The sequence below is a fragment of the Lactuca sativa genome, chromosome 4, assembly GCF_002870075.4.
Source record: "Lactuca sativa cultivar Salinas chromosome 4, Lsat_Salinas_v11, whole genome shotgun sequence".
NCBI lineage: Eukaryota > Viridiplantae > Streptophyta > Magnoliopsida > Asterales > Asteraceae > Lactuca > Lactuca sativa.
The window spans coordinates 6,229,335-6,242,634 of NC_056626.2; the positions used below are offsets into that span (position 1 = coordinate 6,229,335).

General features: G+C 36.3%; 3 protein-coding genes across 5 annotated transcripts; 2 read left to right on the top strand and 1 right to left on the bottom strand.

Moving 5' to 3' along the window:
* Positions 1-1,539: 1,539 nt before the first annotated feature.
* Positions 1,540-6,361, bottom strand: LOC111893439 (pectinesterase/pectinesterase inhibitor). The gene is made up of 5 exons (XM_023889493.1): positions 4,622-6,361; positions 4,170-4,238; positions 4,058-4,108; positions 2,214-2,431; positions 1,540-1,774 (listed from the first exon to the last, which is right to left on the bottom strand). Exons 1-5 carry the CDS (start codon positions 6,359-6,361, stop codon positions 1,540-1,542), a joined length of 2,313 nt encoding a protein of 770 aa, XP_023745261.1.
* An 883-nt stretch (positions 6,362-7,244) lies between these two features.
* On the top strand, positions 7,245-10,739 carry LOC111893438 (methylthioribose-1-phosphate isomerase-like). Of its 3 annotated transcripts, XM_052770142.1 has the most exons (10): positions 7,246-7,893; positions 7,968-8,072; positions 8,173-8,263; positions 8,603-8,745; positions 8,833-8,938; positions 9,061-9,199; positions 9,320-9,408; positions 9,540-9,590; positions 9,671-9,812; positions 10,001-10,739. In XM_052770142.1, the coding sequence occupies exons 3-9, from the start codon at positions 8,192-8,194 to the stop codon at positions 9,761-9,763; spliced, it is 693 nt and encodes a 230-aa protein (XP_052626102.1). In that variant the 5' UTR covers positions 7,246-7,893; positions 7,968-8,072; positions 8,173-8,191; the 3' UTR covers positions 9,764-9,812; positions 10,001-10,739. The 3 variants fall into 3 exon arrangements, with proteins under 3 accessions (XP_052626101.1, XP_052626102.1, XP_052626103.1); XM_052770141.1 differs by lacking the exon at positions 7,968-8,072 and having other exon boundaries at positions 7,245-7,893; XM_052770143.1 differs by lacking the exons at positions 7,246-7,893; positions 7,968-8,072 and having other exon boundaries at positions 8,172-8,263; positions 8,324-8,745.
* Positions 10,740-11,206: 467 nt separating this feature from the next.
* Positions 11,207-12,950, top strand: LOC111893437 (protein JINGUBANG). Its single transcript, XM_023889491.3, has one exon. The coding sequence runs from the start codon at positions 11,268-11,270 to the stop codon at positions 12,741-12,743; it is 1,476 nt and encodes a 491-aa protein (XP_023745259.2). The 5' UTR covers positions 11,207-11,267; the 3' UTR covers positions 12,744-12,950.
* Positions 12,951-13,300: the final 350 nt, after the last annotated feature.

Genomic DNA, 13,300 nt, shown 5'->3' on the forward strand with positions numbered 1-13,300 from the left:
TTTTGGTAACCATTGAGTATGGTTAATATTGGTTATGTTTAATAGTTTTTGTCGGTTAACGTTTTTGGTTAATGGTTAATATTGGTTAACCTTCAAAATATATAAATGACGAAAGTATAATGACATAAAAAATGAAAAGAGAATACAAAAAGTCCTCAACGCCAATGTTTGTAACCTAGCTTATAGTAATATAATAGACTAAATTACTGAAATCGTCCTTGTAGTTTGGTCAAAATTGCACGTTTGGTCCCTAACTTTTTTTTGCACTCGGATCGTCCCTGTGATTTGATTTTGTTGCGTTTTTCGTCCCTATGGTTTGGTAAAAAATGCATGTTTGGTCCCTAACTTTATGTATGTAAGGGACGAAAAATGCAACAAAATCAAACCACGGGGACGAAAAACGCAACAAAATCAAACCACAGGGACGATCCGAGTGCAAAAAAAAAAAAAGTTAGGGATCAAACGTGCAGTTTTGACCAAACCACAGGGACGATTTCAGTAATTTACTCAATATAATAAAATGTGTATCTTTGATAGTTACAGTGAGATAACACATAGTCACATTCAAATTCAAAAACATTTAATAAGAAGTATAAAACATTAAAAAAATTTGACATTAATAACTTCATATATTGATAATCGATATTAACATTAAAATAAAGTCAAACATTCATACACGTTCAATGCGATTAAATAAAAAACTATACAACAAAATAGCTAAACATTTATATTATGTGTTATCTATCATTTATATGCATTCAATGTGATTAAGTAAAACGCAGTAAATAAAAAATGAAAATTTAAAAGAAACATTCTTAATATATCACAAAGTGAAGAAAAACCAAAAACTGAACTTACCTAGAAGTTTGGATTATAAATTAAAAAATCATTCGAATAGAACTATAAAATCAAAACAATCTTTGATTAGGATTAACGGTGTGAAAAGCCTCCGATTAGGATTATGGGTGTGAAGATTAAACTAATTGTGAATAATGTTTACAAATTATAGAATTAGCCGATTAAGAATTACAACATTAATCAATAATCAAACTCAGTGCATGATTGAAAAATTGTGTGTGTCTGTATGATCTGCGTGATCATCCTTTAATGGTTTGATTGCACGTTCGTTTCCTGATAAGTGAGGATTAATGAATTATATTTTGAAAATTTAATGGGTCTTAAATAAGTTTGACTATATTATTTTATATATATAATCCATAACTTTTATGTATTAAAATATAAAGTTAGCGGTTCGGTTAATTATGGTTCGGTTAACCTATAAACCATAACCGAACTGTTTGTTATCGGTTAAAAAAATTAGAAACCGAACAAACGGATTTTAAAACGGTTTGGTTATTATGGTTCGGTTAATTTGGTTATGGTTCGGTTTTTTGGTTATTATGCTCATCCCTACCCGTAATATCCGGAACCCGGATAAGAGTAATTTTGAAACCCAATACCCAAACCGTTTAATCATTTTCCGGTTATACCGGTTCCGGTTCCGGTCCGATTCCGGTTTTCCGGTTTTATAACTCATCCCTAGTCGCTAATACCTTTAGCGACAACACGTCGTCGCCAGTACCTCGTAGTTAATACTTTTTTGTCGCCGCAAATAACGTCGTCTCTAATACGCGTTGTCACTAAATGGTCACTGTCGTCGCTATTGTTGTCGTCTATATTAACTTTCCGGACACCGGTCGGAGTTTTTCTGGCTTCTCTTCCCGGAATCAGTTGTTGTCGCAATCGGTGAATATCGTCCCTAAAGGTGTCGCTGCTAATGTTTTTTTAAAAGCAATTAATTTATGATATTATTTTGTATATATTATAAAATGCAGCTTTAATAAAAATACATACCACATTAATAAACATCTAATATATCATCCATAAACTATCTAATAAATCCAAAACAACATCATCCATAACAAAAAACAAGAAATACTATGTGTTTGTATCTTCCTCATCGTTGTTGACTTGGTTTTTAAACGAATGGAAAATGTCTTCAATGGCCGTCACAAACGTCGGGTTTTGAAGAAAAACATTCACAGTCGGCTTTGGAGGTTAATTGGTGGTGGGAGTAGGCTTTGGAGGTCAATCGACAGTGGAGACTAGTGGCGTCAGCGGTGATTTAGCAAATCGTCGTCGGGGAGACCCATTGGAGATTCTTGACAGATTATACGTCGTATGGGATGAGGAAGCTGAAGAAAAGGGGCAACCCTTTAGCGGCGATGCTAATAGCGACGACATGGAGGCTATTAGCGGCGATAATCTGGAGGGAACTCAACGCGCCTTTTCCGGAGATTATCGACTGTTGGATCGCATGAGAATCGTAGGGCCAAGATTTCGTCCAATGTGGGTCAACGGATCGACACCAATAGCAACGACATGTCGCCGCTAAAGGTGTCGTCTCTATTGCCTTGCACAGGAACAAACCCTGTCCATTGGATCATGTTTCAAACCAAGGGCCAAGATTGAAAGTAGCGTGTCTCCGACGGATCTCTGGTCCATACCTTTAGCGATGACGTTATTAACGATGACATTGACATTTTAGCGGCCACACCAAGCGTGGCTTATTTGGTGTCGTCGCTAAAGGTCTTGTCGTCGCAAAAAAAACGTCCCTAATACTTTGTATTCTTGTTGTGCCTATCAAACATAATATTCTAAAAAAATGAAATGTACATGAAGTTACTTAATTGACAAACTATTACTTATCTTAAGTTCTTAACTATTATTATAATGAACATTAACAAACTATTAATTATCTTTCCGGAATGATACTAGTTGTCTAATGGATCCGTATGTTTATACAGTTTTATTTTAAAATTATAGTTTTGGTCCCTAGTTTTAATATCTGAGTTCCGTCGTTGTTGATGGTTTAAGTTTTATCCCGACAATTGTGTAATTTAGAAGTAGATCAGAAAATATGTTGTCGTTCTAAAGATGACATATAAAACCATCTGTTATACATACTACTAACCATTTTAGTGGTGGGTGTCACATTATCACCAAGCACAATCACTTAAAGATTGGTATACACACCACTAAATGGATTAAATATTTAATAGCAAATAAATAAATAAATTATATATATATATATATATATATATATATATATATATATATATATATATATATATATAATTGTAGAGAGAGATAGAAAAAGTTAGAGAGAGATAGAGAGAGAAATAAATCTATTGGATGTGGGCTTCCGTGGTTTGCACCACAATCCACCACGACCACTTGCTACTACTAAATAGTGAGATGGTGTACATTATAATGGTTAGTAGCCACGTTGATCACGAATATATTCGTTGTAAGTATACCGGATGATCTAACGTAGATATCCAATTGGATTTAGTAAAAATAAGACATGGTCTATGTATGTAAAAGAGAATTCTATATAATCATCATCACTCAATTATTTAACAAGATCAACGTTTCTTAACAATAATTGTTGTAATCCCTTCCAAGACGGTTTTCATAGGGCCAAATTACCGGATAGATCATTATATACCTAAATATGCGATTATTCTTGAAAACGACCATCAATTTAGTAACCTGTGAAGATTTAGAGCCACAACTTTGCATATAAACAAACACTGCATTTAATTTTAGCTAAAATACCTTGAAGTGGATGATGGTTCTAATCATGAAGGTTCTAAATAACAACTAACTAGGTGTAATGAGTTCAATGTCTTGTGGAGGTGATAAATAAAATTTTGTCCTTAAATAAATAAATAAATAAACTGAAAGATCAAGACATGTATCGTGAACTTTATGTATATGGAAAGAGAAATTAAATTAACTTTTATTTTTTATTTCTAAACATATTCCTACCGACTAATATTATGACACGTGTTATCATTTTAATTTTCAATTTAATTTGATTTGATACATTTCTAATATATTTTTAGTGAGATAGTTAAAAAAATATAAGATAGTGACACTTATAATAATATTAATGGGTTATAATAATATTAATGGATAAGAATATGTGTAAGGTATAGTAAGCAATTTAATTTCTTATACGGAAATAAGCAAGGTTCAAAATTCGATGTACCTTTCGGCTTTCACAGGTTGATAATGAATAACCACTTATTGGGACGTTATGCTGTAAGTCCAACTAATGACATGTCAAAATGAAATAGGTTGTATGTAGTAATATTTTATACCGTATCCAATAAGAGAACGTGCAGATTTGTAACACCTAATATTGCAAAGATATCCTTATACCTTTTTAGCTAATAATCCAATAATACAAATAATCAACCAAAGATTTTTCTAATACAACGACAAAAATACATCGGATCACAATTTTTAACATGATAACATAGAGTATGATCATCAATAATATAATGCATTACAAAGGATTTTTATATATCTATTCTTCATAGATATATAAATTATCCACTAACTTTAAGCTATTATGGCCAAAATGAGTAAATATGTATATAAGTATAATATTACATGAAATGAAAGGGTAAAATATGATATTAAACTCTACCTATGTATACATGTATATAATTATAAAAACTGATGGTAATAAAAAGTAAAAACATTAATGAATGAATGAATTAAATTAATATTTAAATCCTGCTTTGACAGGAATACCAGCGTTACGCACCCAAGATTTCGCATCCATAAAGGCGTCAGGGGTAAAATAGCCGGCATATTTCTTATCTTTGATGACCTTAAATCCTTTCCATTTGACCCTATCATCGGTGTCAGAGCCAGGTCCCTTGTTGTAAAACTCTCTGAACATGCACGTCTTGTGATTCTTTGTTTCAAGCCATGTGCTCCATCCTTGTGGTTGAATGAGATCACCTATGTTGCATTGCATCACCACCGCTGTAGCATCTGGCTTCCATGGACGACCGAGGTAGCTCTTGGTTTCTCCCTTGGCCGAATCTAGTTCTTTGTCTGCTTTGATCTTACACTTCTGAAGCACTACACCTGCAGCTTCTACATGTTTCATTTTTCCGTCTGCTGTAATGTAACAGCTTTGGCCATTTTCTGGTTTCCTAATATAGATCTCACAATCTTGGAAGAAAGCCCTCCCGCTTCCAGTGATAAAGTCCACAGTTCCATAGATGGAGCAATTCTTGTAGAACTGGTCATGGGCATGATAGTATATAGTGTTTTGGTAACCTTCAAAGCTACAATCCACCATGATAGTATTGGGGGCTTGGGATCGGAATGCCACCGCTTGGTTCCCATCTGGACCGGCCGTGTTTCTAAATCCTATACCTCTTGCCATGAACCGTTCGCCTTCAGCAACAAAAGTTGCGGTCTGGGTGGCCCCGACCTTTCCTTTTTCTTGGCTCTTGTCACCGGTGATGATGGTCTTGTCACGACCATCACCATACATATAAACATTGCATTGGTTCTTTTTCACGGTGATCTGACCCTCCTTGTAAGTACCGGCCTTGACATATATGAAATATCTTCCTTTGTGATTTGAAGGATACCCATCAAGGGCCTGTTTGATGGTCTTGAAATCACCGCTGCCATCTTGAGCCACCACCACATCGGGTGTCATGGTTGATCCCTTTTTAAGCTTTTTAAGTTTTTCAGGTTCGGGAGTTTTGAAGTAGTCTTGGCTTGTGTATTTTTTAAACATCCCATGGTCTTTGTCTTTGTCTTCGTCTTCATCATCCTCGTCCTCGTCGTCGCAACCACCACCGAGAAGGGTACGGTCAGCAGCAGAAAACCGAACGGGACCCTCATCATCCTCATCAAGATCAAGAAGCCTGCGGTGTCCTGCGTAATGGAAATTACCCATGTCAACCCCAAACTCCATGAGGATATCAGAGATATAGTAGACGATCTTTTGGGTATTAAAGGTGTGTTTGTTGGCATCGTCTAATTCCTGTTTCATTTCCTTTCTGAGATTTTCGTCGTTGATCTCTTCGACACATGTGGTTTGGTATGCACGGATAGCTGTGAGCCACACAAGCATCGGGTCGGCCTGCTCTCCCAAAGTCGCTATTTTGCTCTTCGTTGCCACATTAAGAACCTGATCCAATGCTTCTGAGGCGTCGCCTAACAGTTTCGCACAGTTCTTAAGTTCCGAGCCACCAGACTTGGCATACTCAGAAGCCTTATCAAGGCCCTTTTGGATGCTATGGAAGCTAGCAAATATGTAATCCTTCTTGGTGGACGACGAGTTCTTGGACACCTCGCTTAATGCCTTTTTGCATGCGTCTTTGTACTCTGTTGGTTTACAGATGATGCAGACTGCCTTGGTGTTTATCAGCTCATCATCCTCTAAATATCCATTTCTAGCCACCAAAGCCACGATACAAAGAATAACAACAATCGAGAACCCTAATGATAACACGGCTTGTACTAAATGATTAGCCATCTTCAATTCAAATAATATATATCCTCTTACTTACTTATTATTAGTAGTATTGGGGACAAACAATAACCAAAAAGATTTGCTTGTTCCGCATGCATCAATGGAACAAGCAAACTTATTGGAGATGGAGACCGAGATTAATTGAAGTTCACTTCTATTTCTTTTTTTTCCCTCTAATTTGTATCCTTTTCTCCTATCAGATTTATTTATTTCAAACGAATGAAGCATGTGCAACTTATTTGATACTTTTCCTAAAAACATTTTGCTACTTTTCCTAAAAACATTGAATGTATATTGCAACTCTTCCTAAAATTAGCAATGGCCGTCCTTCTCTTTAGTTTTCCATCAACCCTTAAGCATCTCCCCTTTTTATGCTCTTCCATATACCATTTCGAGGCCACTTCTTTTCCATTTTATTACTAGCTAGTTTCACCTGCATCCATTGGAATATATGATTGTTTTAACTAACTAATTAAAATTAGTAACAAAATTTTACATTAATTTTTTCCTCTTAGATTCGGGTTATATATATATATGAAGATTACTAATTTTGGATCTACTCGTTAAATGCTAATCATCAACTTATTTGATTTGTATCTTTTATATCGATATTTTTATACGTAATCATATTCGTTATTAATGGGCACCAACATAAAGAATGAAACGGTAAATACTAATAGCTAAGGTATGTTCACCAAATTGCAAAACAAATGAAAGGATAAAATAAAACTTTTTAAATATTCTTAATTATAGCTAGCATAATAATTCACTACTGTAAAAAGGTTAATACAATACACCATAATATAATACGGATATAAAAAAACCCGTACTAGAAAGGGATATATGTTTCTAATTAAAGGCGTATTATATATACACTTAAATCTGGGGAGGCTTGTCTACAGTAGCTCTTCCATTCACCTTCCGCCATCTGCTGCTTCTTTGACCCTTCCGAGTGTCTCCCACCGCCGTCGACTTCCAATCAAAGACGACCATTCTTCCCCAGCACCATCTATCTTCCAAATTACTAGATTAACCTAACCGTCTTTGTTCTTTACAGTTCAGAGCCAAAACCCTGTCACCACCACCGCCCTATACGTTGCTGCTCTCCGATTATAGGATATCTTTCCAACTACGAAGCCTCCACAAACGCAACCCTGACTCCATTATCGTCTACTTCTTCCCAACGCCCATTCTTTGGTTATGCCCTAAATACATTCCACCACTTACTGCTTCGTCTTCCTCCTCAATCAAATTGAGAGCCGCTGGTGTCGTAGAAAGACAATCCTCCACTGCCTGTGTCATCAAACTCAGAGTCGCCGATGTCGTAGAAAGAGAATCCACCACTGCCAGGTCGCCACCTTTAAAGGCTTCCGGTTCGTCTTCGTCGCCAATTCGGAATCGTGTTCTTAGGCCACTCGAAAGGCACTCATTGTCGATGAAATCAAAATGTGAAATCATGTTCTTAGGTCACTGGAAAAGCACTCAAGCTCGATGAAATCATCAATTACGTTCAGTCACTACAAGGTCAAGTTGAGGTAAGTCGATGATTTCAAATTCTTGTAAATAAATCCACCGATTACCATCAAGATGATTGTAGTTCTTCTTGTAGATATTTGAGAAGCTTTTTTTCACCTTTCTACTCTGAATATCATTCGCCTTAAGCCGCCTCCGACTCCGTCGATCACCTCACTCACGAGTCACGTCCTTCTAGCAAGTTTCGTCTTCGTCTACATGTGTTCTGCAACTCAATCCAACTTATTTGTAACCAATCTTTAATTTCGTTAAGATTGGTTTACTTTTCTGCTGAATTGCAGTTGCTTCCAATTTCCATCAATGGCATCTCAAGCCGACTCATCTCTGCAAGCCATCTGTTATCACCGTGGCTCACTTCAACTACTTGATCAGGTCCCTTTTCGCCTTCATATTCACTTCATTTCATTTAATTGTAACTGTTGTTTTGAGCAGAGAAAACTTCCTCTTGATACGATCTATTTGGAGATTCGAGATGCTGCTGAAGTGTAGTGTTTCCTCAGAACTTTTTCCTGATTTGTTCTACTGTTTCACAGTCGTCCAACAGCTGTGAATCTTTCAGATGCTGCAACTAAACTTACAGAGATTGTAACGAACTCTGCTGCAACTGCTACAGATGTTAATCAAGCGTTCCTTGAAATTCCTCTCTCTCCTTGTAATTCATATCATGTATTCATGTTTGATTTAGTTGCTTTCTGTTCTTTGCTTTTTCAGGCTTACATTGAAGCTGCTGAAGTAATGTTGGAAGATGATGTTGCTTCCAATAAAGCAATCGGGTCATATGGATCTTCTTTCATTCAAATTCAACAAAAGGAATCTAAGAAATTTCCTTTTTTGACACATTGTAATACTGCCAGGTTAGTCATCTCCCTCTCCACATGACAAACTCTAGATCTTGAGCTACATGTTCTTATGATTTGTTCTTTATTGTTTCATTTCAATAGTCTTGCAACAGCTGGATTTGGAACTACTCTTGGAGTAATCCGTGCACTACATGATGATAGAGTACTAGGAAGAGCTTATTGTACAGAAACCCGTCCATTTAACCAAGTAAACAATCTTCATTATTACATGGAAATATGGAATAGTTCTTTAGTTGTGTGTGCACCCTAGGTGTTCGATGAAATGTCTGACTCGATCAATACTGCTTTTATTCATTTGTGAAAGTGTAGGGATCAAGATTGACAGCTTATAAATTAGTTCATGACAAAATACCCGCGACTCTTATAGGAGATTATGCAGCTACTGCTTTAATGAAAACTAGATCTATCCATGCTATCATTGTTGGAGCTGATCGTGTTACTGCTAATGGTATGTTATTACTATTTTACCCACAAATCTTTTTTTACTTTTAATCTAAAAAATTAAATTTGATTTTAGGTGACACTGCATAAAAAGTGGAGTTTCTTATTGTTTTATTGCATAAAAAAGGTGTTCAAGAGAAGTTAAAGAAACAGATTAAAGAAGTGAAACTTGCACAATCGAAAGAAGTGTCATTACACTGGTATGGCATGGCAGAGGTGTGTGTATAACAATACAACAGATCATCTTTTTTCTTTATATATTTTTAAATTTCTATTTAAGTTCTCTTAACATATAGTAATATAATATAAGTTACTAACTTTATTTTTTTTTACATTTTGGTTTTAAGAGTGTTCAAGTTATTGGTGGAATCTATGTGGCCTTCAGCCACTTGGGTGAGGTTAGTACATATATATCTTTAGTTTACCAAATTTTGAAATAGAAATATGACATTATCATCATGTTCTGTTTAATCCTTAGATAAGGACATTTGGCATGTTACATTCAAGATTTAAATGGGTTACTTCAGCTCTCTGCGAACACCTTGTGCCAATGCAAAAAAGAGGAGCCTAAAAGATATCATGGAGATTATCGCACAAGATGTTATGAATGATGGTCACAAGTAAGTCTTATTTTGGATTGACCTTTCAATATTTTGTTGTCTTTTTGTGTCCTTTTCTAGGATACTTGAAAGAGCTCACGCTCATCATCCTTATAATGGAAGAAAAATGTATTTTCTGCCCTCTGGCGCACACACACATGATTTTGTTCTTATTATTCCTTTTTCTAATTTTCTATCTGTGCCCCTAGGTGGTGAGGCTTTGTTTGCTTTTGACTATCAAGAATCTGCAATTAATGTGCCTAGAAATTTGAAGTATCACCTTATATATGAGAATGTCAAATCCCCCAACTGCCGGTAACATGGTCTCATATAGGTTAGTAATTTTCCAACTATTCACTTATTTCATTCATCATTGTCCTTAAGATTAGATTTTGTTGGTTGTGTAAACAGGACAGTGTTTTGACTCCATATGTTCTCTATTCATAAGAAGGAAAATAAAGATGAAATTTCAATTATATTTTATCTCTAGAAGTTAGAAAATATATCCAGGTGTCTATTGATATTACTTTTGACTGTTGTCCCTTAATTTAGAATCAAAGAACATGAAGTTTGTAATTGGATGCTGAATAGGGCTGGAATGCAATTAAGAATGGCCACTAGGAAGGAGTCTGGGTTTGGTATCTTGACATCTAGTACGGTTTTATGAGTAATCTAGTACGGTTGTATGAGGAGATCGTATGGTGTATTAGATGGGTGTGTGTTTGAGAGGATTCATATCAAGTACGGTTGTGTATGGGTGTATTAGATGTGTATATATGCCGTATTAGATGATTGTATGCGATGGCTGTAAAAAGTAGATAGGATACATATAGTACGGCTAAATAGCCGTACTCTATTAGGCATGTAATCTAATACACCCATCTACTAATACGCCCTCTATGTACGTACTATATTCATAATTTCAACCGTACTCTATTAACCTTTTTCTAGTAGTGATTGAACTTATACTAGTCCATTGTATATATATTGATCAAGCAACCTTTTTCTATTAGTTGGAGTTTGTAAAACATGCATATCGTATGTTTCACCTAATCAGGTTAAATAAATAATAATTTCCCTATAAATATCTTCAGAACAAGATAGACAAACTTCAGATATTTACGCCTCTTTTTTCATTTATTGATGCCAATAAGAACTGCAGCAATCAAATATCTAAATTCTCATGCGTATAATCTTACGAATATTTATATATACTTACACCAACAACTTAAGGACACATAAGTTCAAAGACAATTATTTATGTCTAAATGTACGTAGCTTAATTAATCGCTAATTACCTAAGAATTGCGATAAGAAAACATAAGAAACCAAAAAAGATACCAAATATTGACAGTAATTGTTTAAATGTGGGAATAATAATTCAATTTTTGTAATTTTCTAAAATAAATAACAAAATAAAAATAGGAAAAGTACAAAAGATAGAAAAAGAATATATTCGCGTTTGTGAGATTATCCATGCTCTATATATCGTTTCCTTCGTTTAGTTCACCATTTCATCTCTTCATCAACACATTCTTTTCGAAACACCCTCTATCTCCTCCGGCGGGCGGCAACATGAAATTACGTTCATTTCTTTCCACCTGCTCCGCCACCATCTGCACAGCTACAGACGACGACACGACCACCATAACACATCGACAAAAGTATGGAGCACCGCCAGGTAAACTCCTATTCTCCGACACAAGCAGTAGCATCTCCGATACTACCACCACAGCCACCAGTCCATCACTCGACACCAGTTACAGTTACAGCAGCAGCCTCCACAGCAACCTCTCTCTTCAAACTCTACCCTCCGTCCCTTCCCTCCAGAAACTCTCCCCTGATACTCTCAACCTCGCCGTCTCCCATGGCTACCTAACCTCCCTCAAACCCTCCCCACCCGGACGAGTCAACTACCTTGCCGTCCATAACCACCTCCTCTACGCCGCCTCCGGCAACCTCATTCACGTATTCGATACGACATCATTCGCGCTACTGGATGTCTTCAGCGTCAACGACTCTTCGTCTGGTTCAGTTAAATCTGTTGCGTTTCACAACGGAAAAGTTTTTACTGCTCATCAGGATAGTAAGATCCGATTATGGAAATTAACAGAAAACAAACGTCACAAACACGCCACGACGCTGCCGACGATGGAAGATCGGTTGCTGAGATCGATTTTAAATAAAAATTACGTGAATGTCCGTCGTCATAGACGGCGGTTATGGATCGAACACCACGACGCCGTCACTGGACTAGCGATGATAGATAATCAGCTAATGTGTTCGGTTTCATGGGATAAATACTTGAAAATCTGGAAAACTTCAAACTTCCGATGTGTGGAGAGTATCAAAGCACACGACGACGCAATCAACGCCGTCGTGGTCGCAGCCGACGGCACTATTTACACCGGATCCGCCGATCGCCGGATTAAAGTATGGGGAAAACTGTTTGGCGAGAAGAAACATGGACTCATTGCCACGTTGGAGAAGCACAAGTCAGCTGTCAACGCACTTGCGCTAAACGACGTCGGATCAGTGCTGTTTTCTGGCGCCTGTGACCGTTCAATCTTGGTGTGGGAAAAGGAGGACAGTGCAAACCATATGGCGGTGACCGGAGCGTTGCGGGGCCATAGTAAAGCAATACTTTGTCTCATCAACGTCTCAAATTTATTATTCAGTGGGTCCGCTGATCGTACGGTGAGGATTTGGCAACGTGGGTCCCACGGCAAGTTCTGTTGTTTGACTGTATTGGATGGGCATACAGAGCCCGTCCGATCGTTGGTGGCAGATACAAATTCATCAGAAGAATCTGTATCAGAATCTGTATCTACATCAACAGTAAAAGTGTTTAGCGGAAGTTTTGCGGGTGAAATTAAGGTATGGAAGGTTGAGGTCTCGAATATTGCAAGTCCGATGTCAAGTCATCTATCTAAACTCAAACTAAGATCATAAAATCGTGTTCGTTTTGGTTATGAGATACTATCATTGTGTGTAATTCAAATACAAAAAAGTTTGAGAATTGTTTTGGGTTAATTTAGTTATTTACATGTAGAACCAAGAACTGAAAACTGGATGAGATGTACATAATTGGTGATTATTTTTTATGTTACCAATTAATGATTTGTTTAATTTGTATTTAAGGTTTTGTTTTGGGTGAAATTGACAAGAGTTGATTACATATCACGTGATTTCATGTTACCTTTGTTCTTGTTTGAATACCCAATTTTCGAGTGATTTTGCTAGGCTCTAGATGTCACAACAATAAGCATACATAATTTCAAACATGTACATACATGTATACATAAACATTATATTACATTATATACTAAATTAGACCGAAGTGCATGAATATGACATGGGATTATGAGGAATAAATCTATAAAAATGATAATTTAAATTTTGATTAATTAATTAATTAATTAATCACTAATGTCGGAAGTGATTGGAGGAGCGGAAATAATTATGTGTGTAGGATATGATATGTAGAGTGCACTCAAACTCGTATAGTA